The following is a 16,228-nucleotide window of genomic DNA, read 5'->3' as shown; positions in this document are numbered from 1 at the left end:
GTTAATAAATGGTTCACTATGTGTGATACTTGTTAAGTGTGTGATTTTGCTTATGCTTAAAAGATATTGAGCTGAGACGAAACGTTTTATATAAGAAAATCACAGAAAATTGACTTGTAACTGATGATTGATATATATTTGATGACCTTTCTATATCCTTTTCCACAGTTAGTATTGACAAATTAATTGTATGTATATATATATATATAACGAATCGATAACAGTTTCATAAGTTATTTATGCTATATAAGTTTTACATGCCAAAACCGGATACTGAGAGAATTTCAGTTTTTTATGTTTCTTTTCATTGGCTCCTTATAGCCAATCACAAACTACTTCCCTGTAGCTTTATTCAAGCTCAAGAATATTAAAGCATTTAAATCTCTTGAAATCTAAGATTAAAAATTATTTAAATAAATTAGTTTTTAGACAAAGATTAGTTATTGCATAATAATATAATTTAAATCCGTATTGTTTGCTTTCCTTTCAATTAAATCTTTGCTATGTTTGTAATTTACGTAAAACTGGAGATTATCGCGATGATCATATACAGTGAAAGCAGTGAAAATAAACCCACTTTACTCCAACAACATTTTTGGAAACTAAACGGTTTGTGTTCCTGAAGAGGCTGAGATATGAACATTTTACTTCTACAGTTTTTAAACATAGGAATGTCGAAATACAGTAATACACAGAAACGTGGAATCTTTCTTTTGACAGTTGTAGTTTCACAAGACCTGTAACTTTATAAAGTAAGTCGCCTGTAATTACAAGTTATACAGATAATTTTCATTGTTTAATGCAACTGCAAAACCCTTAGACCTCTTCGCAATGGAGAATTTACAAGCTATACTTAACATGTTAATGGTTGTCATGGGTAGTAACGTATACAGAAAAATAATCCTTCTCAGCAGTAAATTAGCTGTAGAAATACTGAATACACACTAATTATTAATTAGTACTTAATTAATTATAATAGGTACTAATCGATAATTACACTTAAATGTTCTTATAGACTAGTAATCATGAAAACGATTATTATCCATCGCCACAACTTTAATATAAATACTCTCAGTATCATAATAGCTAGTTAGAGTGGTCAAACCCTTTAAATACTAAATTCTGTCTTACTTTCACATTTGGGTTTTGTACTTCAAATTTCCCATCTCATGTTATTCCGACATTCAACTTTGTGAAATTAAATTTTCGACTACACAACGAAAAGACACCCCAGATATGAGTTATAATCATTTGTTGATATTCAAAGTGTTTGTGAGTTCAATCTTTTAATTATCAAGTGTTTCTCATTGTTATGTATGTTTTACATTTAAATACGATGGTGTACGAGAAAGATTTTCTTTGTTTTCATGAATACTTTTATTTTTTGCATCACTTGTCAACGTAGACCTGAAAATCGTTCTTCCAAGACCCTGTGTAATAAAAAAGTCCAATGGCAAGTCTAGTTTCTTACTCTGGCTTCTTCGGAGACAGCATATCAGTCGATTGGCGACTTCTCTAAATTCTCGCATATGGTAGGCGTACAGAAAGGGATTCACAGCAGAGTTGGCATGAGACAGAACTATAAAACAATCTAGAAGCCACGAGGGTGGCACGCACGTGTGGCAGAACGCCTGAATACAGTTGATGGTGTACAGAGGAAGCCAACAGATAACGAAAAACAAAACAATAATAGACAGCTTTTTGGCCTTACTGATATCTCTCTTGCTGTGACTGGAGGCCTGCTGAAGCGGAACTGTGGTGGAAGAAAGGATGTCCCTATTGAACGAACTAGATACCACATAGGTACTCGGTGCTTGTTCGAGAGCAGATATCTGTCGCACCTTAAAATAAGAAAAAAATATCAAAGAAATTGAGTTTTACATACCCTCGCTCAGAATATAATAATTTGTTTGCTCTTTAATATCCCTGTTAAACTGAAAAAAAGTTAATTGAATAAAATATGTCAAATATGTAATACATTGCTATGGAAACTGAAAGTTTACGAACTTCATAAATTTTCTAACTTTAGAGATCAAAGGGCGTCAAACTATACGTTGATAGGGAAGACAAGGCAAAATTCTGTTCATTCATTTATAATTCAGTAAAATCTATCTTGAACCTCACACAATGTGTAAAACATAACCGATTAAGAAGACAAAACGTCCTTTAATAGTTTATTTATCACAGAAAAAAAGAAGTCTTTCAAAATGTCATCTTTTCCATCTGCACCACTTTTTGGTCCTCCAAGACAATTTCTGCTAGGAAGTTATTACTTATTTCATCTTTGTTTATCAAAAAAAAAGTTTTTCTTCTTTTTAAAATCTAAATTAATTTAACGCATAAGGTAATTCAGAAAGTATACTCGAATTGTATTAAACGTTTTTGTTCAGTTAAATGATAAGTTGCACGATAGGCTATCTCTGCTGTGCCCACGAGAAGATCGAACCATAGTTTTTGATAAACCCCAAGCTTATCGTTGAGCCATCAGAGTACGTATTTCGAAATGATTAACTTATTATTAATGACTTGTTTAATTTTTGTTCTTTAGAAAGCTTAGCTATACATACACTTTTGTTTTACGGCATCAATAAAGACAAACTCATCATACATTTTGTATGTAAGAATGGCCAATGTACTCAATAGGCATAATACAAATATGCATACTAAAAAGCCGACAGTTATAGAGCGTTTTTTAACGGTGATTGCCACTCACTTTCATTTAATTCTCTCCTCAACAAACCCCAAAACAAGGCGAGAAACTATTGCTAAGATACCAAACCAGATAACTGAAACACTTTCACAATATATCCTAAATCATAAGAATAATGAAGAAAAAATAAAAAAACTACAAGATAATAATAAGTAAGAGTGTGTGTTTTTTTCTTATAGCAAAGCTACGTCGGGATATCTGCTGAGTCCGCCGAGAGGAGTCGAACAGCTGATTTTAGCGTTGTAACTCCATAGACTTACCGCCGTATCAGCGGGAGACAATGAGTAAAGGAGAAACCTTAATTTAGTAGTGTAAGACTAGAGGGAAGGCAGCTAGTTATCATCACCCACCACTAACTCTTGGTCTACTCTTTTACCAACGAATGATGGGATTGACAGTCACTTTATAACGCCCCTACGGCTAAAAGGGCAAGCATATTTGTTATGACGAGGATTTGAACCCGCGACCCTCGGATTACAAGTTGAGTGCCTCAACCACCTGGCCATGTCGGGCCGAAGAGGAAAGGAAAACCCTTATAAATATATTCCTAATCATAAGATTAATGAGAAGTAAATGCTAATGATGTATCACTACCTGCTAAAAAGAATACTGAAGAGAAACTCTCACAATGTAGCCCTATCCAGAAGAACCATGGGAAATTTTATTCAGTTGGGTATATCTAATTTATCTATACCATAGCAAGTGAATAAAAGTGAAGTACTTTCTTCGAATAAGCTGTTCAACTTGTTATGGAGCTAAAATCTGTCGAGCTTGGTGAAAGACAACTAAGGACAGTTAGGCGAAATTTCGAAATCATTAAGAAAGCTAAATTTACTTATTTTTGAACTTTGAATAAGAAGAAAGTAGTCTGTGAGGATTAATCTGGTAAATTAATATTGCAGTATTACGGGAAAATCATTAAAAGTTGAAAATCGAATAGAAATTGTACTCTAGCTATGGACTGAAAACTACAGAGTATCCAAGACAAAAAGAATGCCAACAACGTCAAAAACAATTGATTAGTACTTGTCATCGTTGTGGACAACAAAGGCATTATATTCGTAACTGCAAATAAATATAATGCAAAAACAACGTGGAATCCAACTGATAAAACAATGTATTCTAGTCTTTACGAGCAAGAACGAACGTAAAAACAGCATATTAAGTAGTTTATCTGATCGGACGTTAATATTCATTAAGTCTTTCTTGGAAAGAAGCAGTATAGTGGAATGAATGATGGTGTTGAAGGCTACTTGGAAAATGTGAAATAGAGCAACTTAAGAAGCAATGTTCACCCATGATGACTGCAAATTCCCATTTTGAAAATTTTTTAATGTTTGTTTGTTTTTAACATAAATCAACACAGTAGACCATCTTCACTTTGACCAGTGCAGGGAATCAAACCTCAGTTTTTAGCATTGCAAGTCTTAAAACTTATCGTTGACCTACTGGCAGACGAACTTAGTAGAACTATAAAAGAAAAGATGTTATATATTGATTGGCCCTGCGTATGCAACCTATACTATCCAGTCTGTAGTCTGATTGGTCGGGGAGATTACTTTTCAGGTAGAGATTTTAATCTGAAGATGATCTAAGGTCTAAACATTGTTCTCTATTTTATTTTAATAAAAGTTTTAATACCCATACCAACCGTCTTGAGATACATCTTTACTTCAAGTGGGTTTCTCGTTATCACGAATTTCCAGGTGAAGTTTTAGAGGGTGGAGGACCCCAAGCGGTTTTAAGTTATAATAACAGTCAAGGATTAGAGTACCTTAAGTAAGTGTAAACACGTCACACTAACACAGAGTTCACTTCACATTATGTTGTTTTTGTCGTTTTCACGTTGATTTCTTACCAGTTACACATGATAATTTAAGGGCTTATGGCACTAAAATTCTATTAAAACTCAGAAACTGTCTTGAGTTATATATAAAAATATCTACAAATACGATGCATTGTACTACTATAAAAATAAACACATTGCTCTCAAACAATGCTAAAGATAAGAACTAATCACACATCTTATTGAACAATGAATACTTAAAAACTAATAATTGATTTCACACACAAAATGATTGATCCACGTTTTATTTTTTATTGACTTCGATTAAAGTTCATTATATTCATCATTATACCACTACCAAATATTAGCGACAATTCAAGGTCCGAACGTAACTCCATAGTTAGTCCGAATAGATCATCTCTGGGGATGGGTATGCGCTATAATAATGACGGTCAAATCCCACTATTGATTCAAACAAGATGAGGAAGGCAGTGAGTGCTGCTGACTAGCTGCCTTCCCTCCAGTCCATCAATTCAAAGTTAAGAACAGCTATGCAAAGATGGACCACTGTGTACTAATTGCGTGAAAATTGCAAAAACAAACAGACAATTCATATCCCATCGTCACAAATACACGTATTATTTAAATTACGTAATTTGTAGCAACTGTAAATTATGTTCAGATAATCAGTCAGTTATACTCCTCACAGGTTAGCAAATAAATACTCAAGTTCTCTTTGTTCCAGATAAATCATTTAAGTATCTCTATTAAATGTTTGATGAAATCTCTATGTTGACAGCGGTGAAATAGTATTCGTTTAAACCAAACACCATCGCTTACACCTACAGCGTAATATCGGTAATGTATTTTACTCTCTGAATCCGGATATGGTGTAACAAAGTTGAAGTCCACATCTGTTGTGTTAATAATGTTCTAGACTACCTAAAGTTCAGGTTGGCGCAGCGTGGCTTTAAGTGGCCATAGCAGAGGAAAACGTTAAGTGTGCTTGAACACACCCACTTTGATAGAATAGCGAAGGCATGAGAAAATAATACTAAGTACACACAGCCGAACTGACAGTAACAAGGTGTATTTAATTGACTGCAGACTGTGCATGTTGAGCTAATTAGACTGCGAAGGATACGCATACATGTTTTATCACAGGGTAGTTCGTAGTCTGTCAGAGTATGCCCTGGAAATTGATGCTTGAAGAAACGAACAAGGAGCTAGCTACATAATATCCGTAGTGACGAAAAGTAATATGTACATCAATCACAACGATATAGCAGTACGACTAATGAAATAAGAAGACACGCATGCGCCACCTGGCCTATACAGGTGGCGCATGTATGTCTTCTTATTTCATATCCCCGTCGCACCAAACATGCTTGCCCTTTCAGCCGTTGGGGCGTTATAATGTTATGGTCAATCCCATTATTTGTTGGTAAAAAAGCAGCTCCAAAGCTGCCTTTCATCTGATCTTACACTTGGAACGGCTAGCGTAAATATTCCTCGTGTATCTTTATGCGAAATTCCAAGAAAGAAAGAAACAAACAATACTGTTGTATACTGTAGTATGACTTGATTGTGATTCATATATGCAAAAACGGCTCGTTTGGGTTGAGAAAATATTTTACATAGAAGAGCGAACAACCTAAACGAGCCGTTTTTGCATATATATTTCTCTACAAGTGGGTTTTCTCGACATCACTGATGATTGTGATTCACTTTATTTTAAATTACATCAAGTCATCAGACCAGGACATTTACAAACATATGCATGCTTTTAAGTTTTAACTGTAAAACGCTTGTTATGTTTTAGTCCATCTTCAGCGTCACAAAAGAACTACAAATTTATTATTTCTTTGAGATTTTCCCAAAGGAGAAATACAATATTTTCCGAAAAACAAAATCTGTAGAAAAGCAAATGTTTCTTTTTATTTCAATTACTTACACAAACAAAAATCGCACTTAGATATTATACGGATTGAAGGTATCAGTGATTTTGTTATAACAACTATCAAAAAACATAAAAGTTTGGAGACGGCTTGAATGGTAACAAAGAAAGCTTCGTCATAAACACACCAAACAACACAAAATTACAATGCAGTTTTGCATTTATCCCTGAAAGTAGTTCAAAAATTGGAGACTCTTGCCATAAAACATTCCCGTTGACTTGAACTACACTCAAAACCCAATCCTAAACTAAAATCATAATTAAAAAAAACTTACAATAACTGTCAAGGACTTTACATTGGAGAAAATGTTAGAAAGTTGAAAACCAGTTCCACCGGACAGAACAAACAAATCCTCAAAGAACCACTGTCTGTCTATACAAAACTCTAATTTTAAACAGAGAATCAATAAACGCAGAAGGAAGGAAGCTATCTTAACTGAACAAAACAGTTACCCCTCCTAAACCAATACCTGAGGTAATCAAGATATCTTTACTAAGCTGTTATGCAAACTCTGGTCATGTGACCTCTTTGTTACATACTATATATATCTATATTCATGTCTCTGTAAACTACTTGGTACCTGATGTTGACATAATCTTGTCGAAAGGTTGTATATTTCTAAAAAAGTTTTCTTAATTACCTATTCAAACCACCTCCAAACCTTTATTTTCTTAAAAGTGTGTTTTTCCTCATAAAATTTAAATTATTAAATCATTTTCGCTTGAGTGTAATTTCGCAGAGTTCCCGAAAGTGTTCTGTTTGAAAAGTATATAAAACCAAAATTAAGAGTAACAAATATTTTAATCTATTGCTTTTCAAGCTCATATGTCATGCTTAGTTGTAGCCTACGGAGTGTAAAATTCTTTTCGTGATTCACGAGGTGCGCATGTTTTACTGATGTTATGACACCACAAATTGCAACGATAAACTACCTTTATGTGACGTCATTTCAAAACCAGCGGTTTAGAGTAAACGCTATCATATAACTTTCTCAATTGAAACCTACATCAGGCAAGTTAAGAATAAAATACTTATAACATTTCAGTCGTATTGTGATATTTCATATTAGTCCGTACAAAAAATCATCATATATTTTAAACGATAATCTCTTAACAGTTGACTTCCTTAATCGTTTAAGCCAAATATACATAAAGTGCTCGACTAAAGGTTGTTTCGTTATTCCAGTTTTTCTTTATTCTTCATTTAACAAGTTTTGATGCAAATCTCCAGTGACCACACTATTTTCTTTCACAATGCAAACTTTTGCAGTGATACGACTAAACATAACAAATTATTCAGTATTGAGTAAAAGACTGGTGTGGTTTTGGTTTTTGGTTTGTTTTGAGGGCTATTCTGCGCTAGCCGTCCCTAATTTTGCAGTGTAAGGCAGCTCGTCATCATCACCCACCGCCAACTCTTGGGCTACTCTTTTACACACGAACAGTGGAATTGATCGTCACATTATAACACCCCTACAGCTGAAAGGGCGAGTATGTTTGGTGTGACGAAGATTCGAACCCGCGACCCTCAGCTTACGAGACGAATGCCTTAATCACCTGGCCATGCCGGGCCCTAGAAGATTAGTAGCAGCGTACAACAAACAAGTTATGCTATTGAAATGCTTTTACACTCTTCTGATTGAAAGCCCATATATGGCCATTGAAGAAAATGTGCCAAAAATTGTTATAGATTTTACTGTTATATGTTATCACATAAACTACCGATCACACTTCTCCACTCCACACGCTATACACCATGATAATCAATTCTGTAGATATGTTACTATAATGTAGTTATAACTATACAACGCCTAAATTTTGTTTGCTTCTTTGGTATAGTTGAAAATGTTTTAATTTTTGAACTGAAGGTATTATAAACTTAACTCTGCCAGATTGGAATTCAGCGTCACACTCCAGGCAACTGCTGCTTGAAGCGGGAACTAAAGTTTAAAATAGATGCTATTGAATCTTCATTGTATAAATTATGCACTATATAACCAATTAACATAGTTTTTTTTTTTTTTTTCCTCTTATGCTTCTAACTCATTTTAGAAAATTGTTTCGGTTGATTCCAACATAAATTAAAGATGAGAAATAACATTGGTGACCATGGGTATTTAAATACCAGTAAGTGTTTATCTAGCCAATTATTTCCTCTGGTTCTTAAAGCTCAACTCATAAATTTGTCACACAAACACTTATTGGATCGAGCTAGTAGATAAACAGTACCAGTTAAATATTAGATTCTGTGTAGGTAGTATCCGTTTCTCAACGGTAAACAGCCCAAAAGTGTACACTTTTACTGAATAAAAATAACGTTTTCACTTCTAATTAAAGGTTGGAACAAAAACATAATTTTCATTAGTTACTATGCAATACGAAAATAATATCACAGTAATACTAACTGCCTACCTAAAACTAAATTAAGATGTTTCTTATAGACTTTGTTCACAATATTCGCAATTTACACGAAATCTATTGCTTCTCATAAAAGCCGTGCTCGTATTTTTTTGTATTAAATATATTATATACCGAACAACTATTGAGTGGATGTGAGGACAACAAATGATCTGTTTCCAGAAACAACCAGTCGATACATGTGTATGTGTGTTTTCTTATAGCAAAGCCACATCGGGCTATCTGCTGAGCCCACCAAGGGAAATCGAACCCCTGATTTTAGTGTTGTAAATCTGTAGACTTACCGCTGTACTGGCGGGGGGGAGGAGGTAGTCGATACATGTTTTATTCTATCTCCTTTTCGTTTTTACTAAAACCTGATAAGTTAGTGCTGTCATATAGTTTATTTAACTTGTATGTGTTTGTTTGTAATTAGCACAACGCTACACAAAGGGCTATCTGTGCTCTGCCCACCACGGGTACCGAAATCCGGTTTCTAGCGTTGTAAGTCCGTAGACATACAGCTGAGCCACTGGGGAGCTTAACATACATACCCGAGCCCCATGTAAATCTTAAAGTTTAACATTTCATTAATTGATTTTAATATCATTTTAAGAATCAATAACAAATAAATAAGATTTAGAAATTGTATCAAAAGAAGAAATCCGTCAAAGAGTTTAATGGCTATTGAATAACAATAACAATTCCACCGAGAGGCAGAGTTTGTTGATATTAATTTCGTGAATTAATTGGCTTAAAACATGGACTTCACAACTGTGGTTACAGAACTGATCTATCGACTACAAATTCCCTATAACATCTTGTGAATACTGAAGCCCACTTTCTTCCTCTTGTCCACGGTGTATGGCTCCTTGATATTAGCATCTATAATCGATCTTTAAAAAATAAGCTCAGTAGAGGAATCTCCTTAATTACATCCTGATGTTTAGCCATGGCATTGAAATACGAAGGATGAAACAAACGCTTTGAGGCATTCCAACCACGTCCAACCAGTAACATTTCGTGGAAAAAAAATCGATTGTTTATTTCGACAACAGCGCTATGCGAGAAGCATCAACAGACTTCACGAAGTTTTCACACCGTATTACAGTCTTGAGAAACAGCGGTATGAACATTGCTGATGTTACATTTACAAATTTTAATATGTTCCGTTCTACGTCGGATATGTACGACTTCAGAATATTGAATTATTTAATTAGAGTTAGAATTTGCAACAAAAAGGCGCCTTATGTGCACGTGCGCTTAAAAGCGATAAAACCATATTCTACCTAGATTGAGGTATAGCCATCACTAACTTAAATATTGTCTAGATGAAATGTAACATTATTATAAAGGCTTTATCAGGCCCCAAGAACGGATAAATGAGATTGACTAGTATTTTCATAACGCACCCACAACCGATATTACTAAGCATGTTCAGAGGTATCACGTGTCTAGCTCCAAAATCCCCGATTCGCGGCCAAACTCACGAAATACAAGCTCGCACCCGATTGGTATTCAATATTTTATAGACGTTAGAAGTATCAAATGATAAAAGTTTATATATCCTATAACATTTCGAAATGAAAAGTTTGTTTGTTTGTTTTTTGAATTTCGCACAAAGCTACTCGAGGGCTATCTGTGCTATTCGTTCCTAATTTAGCAGTGTAAGACTAGAGGGAAGGCAGCTAGTCATCACCACCCACCGCCAACTCTTGGGCCACTCTTTTACCAACGAATAGTGGGATTAACCGTCACATTATAACGCCCCCACGGCTGAAAGGGCGAGCATGTTTGGCGCGATGGGGATGCGAACCCGCGACCCTCAGATTACGAGTCGCACGCTTGGCCATGCCGGGCCTCGAAATGAAAAAGAAATGAAGGTATGAAAAAACGATCAACCAAGAATGTCATAAAATAAATTTATATTCATAAGATGGACAGAACTTGAAGGTACCGTAGAGATACCTTCAAAATATAAACGTTTTTAATATATTTGGCGTTTATATTATAGGCTATTATTGCCTGTTAATTACTCTATAAAATTCAAGTCTTGATGAGAACATGTCTAAAAGTAGCATTACCACATCATAATAGTTCATACTTATAGTTTAAATCACGTTTTAGTCCACATTACGCTTTGTACGTAATTTGAAAATAAGTATCGTTATTATCTGTTCACCACTTGATGACTCAGTGGTAACCTTGAGGGCTTATACGCTAACATTCGGTGTACGATCATTGCAATGGGGGCACAGCGAAGATAGTCCATCATACAGCTCTGCTGTTAATAACGAGAAAGAATAATAACTGGTATTCCTTATCTTTTTTAGGTGAATCTATATAGGACCAATAAATTAAAAGATCTTTAAAGACACTATTTGTTTTGAATTTCGCTCAAAGCTACACGAGGGATGTTTACGCTAGCCATCCATAATTTAGCAGTAAGAGACTAAAAGAAAGGCAGCTACTGTCATCACCACCTCTTGTGCTACTCTTTTACCAACGAAGGGCGACCAAGTTTTGCGTGACGGGGATTCGAACCCGCGACCCTCATATTACGAGTAGAGCGCTCTTAACCGCGTGGTTACGCCGGGCCTAAAGACAGCGTAAAACTCATACAATTACTGAATAAACAGATATTACAATTTTACATATGTAAAGATTTAGGGCTTGTAGCAAAGATTTCCATTAATGCATTATAAAACTGCTTTTTTTTAATATCCATGTCTTAAAATAGTGAGATTAAGCACGGATATCAGTATATTTAACCTTCAATAACAGACATTTATTCATTTATAATTAATATTACCAGAATATTCGTAACGGGGTATATGGATTATTTCTCGATTGGCACATTTCTACTTGTACCATAAGAGCTCGAAATGGCGTTAGCCAATCAGGATAGCTATTCGCGTTTGGTATGTTACGTTTATTAACCAGGGTTGCTCGGGGTCGTCATATATCTGCAGTTCATTTACTAGTTAAAATCTGATGCAAGTATATACTTACAGCACATCAGCAAGCCCTTACATGGGCGTTGGAATTAATAAAGCTGGAATTATGAATAGTAAGTAGGCCTGAAGAATCTTTAAAGTTTTAACCTTGAAAACAAAAGTAAAAATTAATTTAAATACTTTTACTGAGGAAACAGCTGTACTGCTGTTTGTTTTTTGTTGGTTGTTTTGCTTCATTTTTTGTTAAGTTTTATGGTTTTCGCTGTCACACTTTCAATAAAGTCTTTGTCAGCCATTAAATATGTCGTGAGCAATATTTTTTTTTCTGGGGCAGCGGAATTTATTACTGTACGAAACACTACACCGACTTAGACACATAAATAAAAAATATTGTAAAGAATATAATAAAAACCAAAATGCGTATATTGAATCAGTATACAGACGTATTAAAAACCAGTGAAGAATGTCTTAGAACAATACATTTAATTAAAAACCCAGAAAAGGATGTATTAGAACAACGCAGGAGTGTTACCATTCAGAAAAGAATGTATCAGAACAATGCATGGGTGTTAACATTCAGAAAAGAATGTATTAGAACAATGCAGAGGTGTTAACATTCAGAAAAGAATGTATTAGAACAATGCAGGGGTGTTAACATCCAGAAAAGAATGTATTAGAACAGTATAGATGTATTAAAATAATACAAATATATTAAAACCAGTATATAATGTATTAAAACAGTACGGATGTATTTAAAATTGGTATAGGACGCATCAAAATAGTAGTGAAAAACTAAAAATAGAGCTGGTGCATTAAAAATAACATAAATGCATTTAGAAACGGATGGAACTTTTTGAAAACAAGCTTTGGATAAAATAAACTTTCTGTATTTCAACTTAAAATACTGCTTACGAAAAACTGTAGAATTTTTATTCATGGCACCACTGCGTTGTGGGGCCAAAAACAGTTACTTACTTATCTATAATATAGTGTTATTTTTCAATATTATTCCACATCTAAAAGCAAACCTAATTTCAGAATAAAAAGATATTCTCCAAACAATGTTATTCTGTAAAAATCGGCACTTCGTAAGTTATCTCTTTCTCTCTCTCATTACTGGCAATATTACTGCGTAGTTCCAATCTACACATTTTAGCACTAGGATTTACGTCTTGTATCGACTGTGTATCTTTGTACAGTCAGTAAATGGAGTAGAAACACGAGTAATAACTAACATAATGAAAACATCTTTCCATTCTAATGGCTAAAACTTTGTATAAGATATGCATGTAAACGCAACAGTAATACGGTATAGAGAGAATATATTAAAACAAACACATCACTGAATTAAAAAAATGCTTATTAAAATTTGCAAAATCATCAGATGGTCACTATCTAAAATTAAAATATCACATACAAAGTCTGCGACGTTAAATAACAGACGGACAAACTTATTCGTAAAATATTCCAGCAAGTCGTCCATGATCGCTTTTATCTTAGGGAGCGGAGATCCGGGTTGACCCTTTGGTAGAGCTCTACATTTCATAGCCCGTAATCCAAAGTCGAATTTGTCGATACCACAAAATATCTTATACATTTTAAACTGTGGGTGCGTGATAAGAGTGACAGTATACCCTTTAACGTAGTATTGGAGTAATCAGTGATGTCGTATTGGAGTAGTTTGAAATTAGGTACGATTTGTATTTCGCGTAATTTAGCAGTAAAAGAGTAGGGGGAAGGCAGCTGTTTATCACCACTCACCATTAACTTTTGGGTTTTATCTTTTACAAACGAATAGTGGGATTGACTGCCACATATAATGCCCTCACTTCTGAAAGGACGATCGTGTTTGGACGATCGCTACCCTCAAATTGCGAGTCAAGCACCCTAACTACCTGGGCATGCCGCGCAACATTAGGCACAATGGCAGATAACTTTAAGAGCCTTGCCACATATGTAAAATAATAAAATACAAATACAATTGATGTAAGAACCTTAATGAGTATTATGTTTCGGTTTCTATATCAAGATCTTCTTCATGAAAAAATACAATTATCATTGGCATATCTAGTTAAAAACCACATGATTAAAAATCACTTATACATAAAAAATAAATATTATACAGTGTTACCAAGCTGTTGCACTGTAGCACTTTGTACACTACAGATATAATCAATATTATACAGTGTTACCAAGCTGTTGCACTGTAGCACTTTCTAAACACAGTTATGAAAATTTGTATATAATACACAAAGTAACGATATTATTCGAAAACAATCCTTCACTATCGAAAGTTGAAAGAGGATCTTATTCAACTTAAGGAAAATAACAAAGGAAACAGTAGTTTAAATATCACCCCCAGCTAATAGTTGATATATTTAGTTGTAAATATACAAATTGAGTCAGATATTACATACGGTTTTCAGTTAAATGTAAAATAATAAATAATACATGATTTAATATAAGTTAGATTAAACGTACTTTCACTCTGACATCTAACTCTGAAAGAAATAAAAGCCCCGGAAGAAATGTTCACTTGTTGAAACTCCTGTTTTCCGGATACAGCCGAGAAATATTCTTGTGCTCAAGGCAAAACATTGTTGACTCTTAAACCTGATCTAATAATGAGAAACTGTTGTCAAATGATTGGTTTTCACATCGTTATTTGCACGTAAACTCTTATCACTAATTATCGAATGAGCGTTGTTTCGCAAGATGTGAAAGAGAAACGTGGATAAAAGATAATAAAGAATAAAATGACACATCTGAAGGAAATATTTTTAGAGTTTATCTTCTACGACGTCGGATAGTAAAGACCATGTTACAATGGAATAAGGCTCAGTAATTATTTTTTGTTTGTTTGTTGTATTTTGTGCAAAGCTACACAATGGCCGTCTATTTTAACAGTTCAGATTTTGAAGTGACAGAAGAAAGAAAGCTAGTAAACAGCACATAGCACCCACTGTCAACTCTTGTCTGACCAAATAGTTAGATTGATCGTACCCTTATAATTCGCATAAACGGCACTAAAATGTGGGCCCCCCTTTTTTATTTAGTAACGGAACGCTAACATGGTAACCATAGCTACGCATTCCACACCCTGAACACTGAGCTACACTCGACCCTGTATTATTAATTAATGTGTGAAAGGTACCTGTGTGTGAGTGTGTGTAGTTTTAAATTGTCCTTTCCTCTACCCACCTAATTTATTCTCGGAAATACATTGGATCACTCTTTTTGTTTTATCAGAATTCATATCTTCTGTTTAATACTAACGTTTTAGTGTATTTTGTACAAAATATATGTAATGGAAACGTCATTGAGTATTTGATCAGCGTACACGTACTTGAACCAGATAAGTTATTACTTTAACAAAAACAGAAAACTGCTTGCCTGTCTCAGCACAACAATGTAGATCTTTGCATAGAAAAATGCCATTAGCAGCGTCGGATAAACGATAGTTGCGAAATAAAGGAACACTAGAAAGTCATAGTTCATGACGTTTGTAAAGAAACAGCGGCCACTGGACAATGATCCGGAATTCCACCCAAAGAGCGGTGAAAAGCCGATGCAGTTTCCTGACAGCCAACAGCCTAGGATGATAGCAATCACTCCGCGACCAGTAAACTTTCGACGATAGCTGAAAGGGTGAAGCACGGCCCAGTAGCGATCCACAGATACTGCCAAGAGATTTAATATGGAGATGGTACACAATACCACCAAAAGTGATAGCATGGTTATACAGCCACTGAAACTTCCCTCTGGTAGACCTAACTTTGTTAGGATAGCTGATGGGACTCCTACTAATCCGACCAGAAGGTCCGCCGTAGCTAAACTAAAGATGTAGAAATTAGTTTTTTTCCGAACTCGTTTGTCTAGTCTGAAAGCTATCATCACTACTATATTTCCAACAACGGCAATTACGGCCACAGTCAACTCCAAAAGTGTATATGCGACAGGCAGTTGACCAACTGACATGCTGATTTTTTTAAAACACAAAACTGTAAGTACCTCGACTTAGACACCTGGCGAAATACAGCAGACTCAACAAAGTAAAGACCTTGACGTTTTATCAAGTTTCTTGCCTTGCAACTATCGATTTTCTATCGAGAAACAAACCAAAGCTTAGCTAAATAGACGCATGCGCACTTGAAGAAGATACCAGTTAATTATATAAGCAAATGTTTATAAATTATAAGAGTGAATATATTACACATAAACCTTACCAGCCTCATTTCAATATATAACTAGAAGACGTCTGTACATACAAACGTAAGTATAACCTTTAATTTGCGAAACGTTTGCTAGACAATTTTTAAAAGCAATTATAAAATAATAGCATCCATTTAAAATATCATCAAATAAACGTCATGTTTCCTCTGACGTATCAAAGAACCTATTAAATTAAAGTAGATGTTTCT

At 34.6% G+C, this 16,228-nt stretch overlaps 1 protein-coding gene across 1 annotated transcript; it reads right to left on the bottom strand.

The window, feature by feature from the left end:
• Positions 1–260: 260 nt before the first annotated feature.
• Positions 261–15,918, bottom strand: LOC143223000 (adenosine receptor A2b-like). Its single transcript, XM_076450339.1, has 2 exons — positions 15,201–15,918; positions 261–1,841 (listed from the first exon to the last, which is right to left on the bottom strand). Exons 1-2 carry the CDS (start codon positions 15,783–15,785, stop codon positions 1,311–1,313), a joined length of 1,116 nt encoding a protein of 371 aa, XP_076306454.1. The 5' UTR covers positions 15,786–15,918; the 3' UTR covers positions 261–1,310.
• Positions 15,919–16,228: the final 310 nt, after the last annotated feature.

Source organism: Tachypleus tridentatus, chromosome 1 (assembly GCF_004210375.1).
Source record: "Tachypleus tridentatus isolate NWPU-2018 chromosome 1, ASM421037v1, whole genome shotgun sequence".
In the NCBI taxonomy this organism is placed as follows: Eukaryota; Metazoa; Arthropoda; class Merostomata; order Xiphosura; family Limulidae; genus Tachypleus; species Tachypleus tridentatus.
Note: the sequence above shows the minus strand (reverse complement) of the source record. Positions and strands in the feature narration are given on the sequence as shown.

Coding starts and splice junctions, on each gene's coding strand:
- LOC143223000 (XM_076450339.1), bottom strand. CDS start 15,785: ATGTCAGTTGGTCAACTGCCTGTCGCATATACACTTTTGGAGTTGACT. Junction 1,842..15,200: donor ACATTGTTGTGCTGAGACAG/GCAAGCAGTTTT, acceptor TCTTATTTTAAG/GTGCGACAGATATCTGCTCT.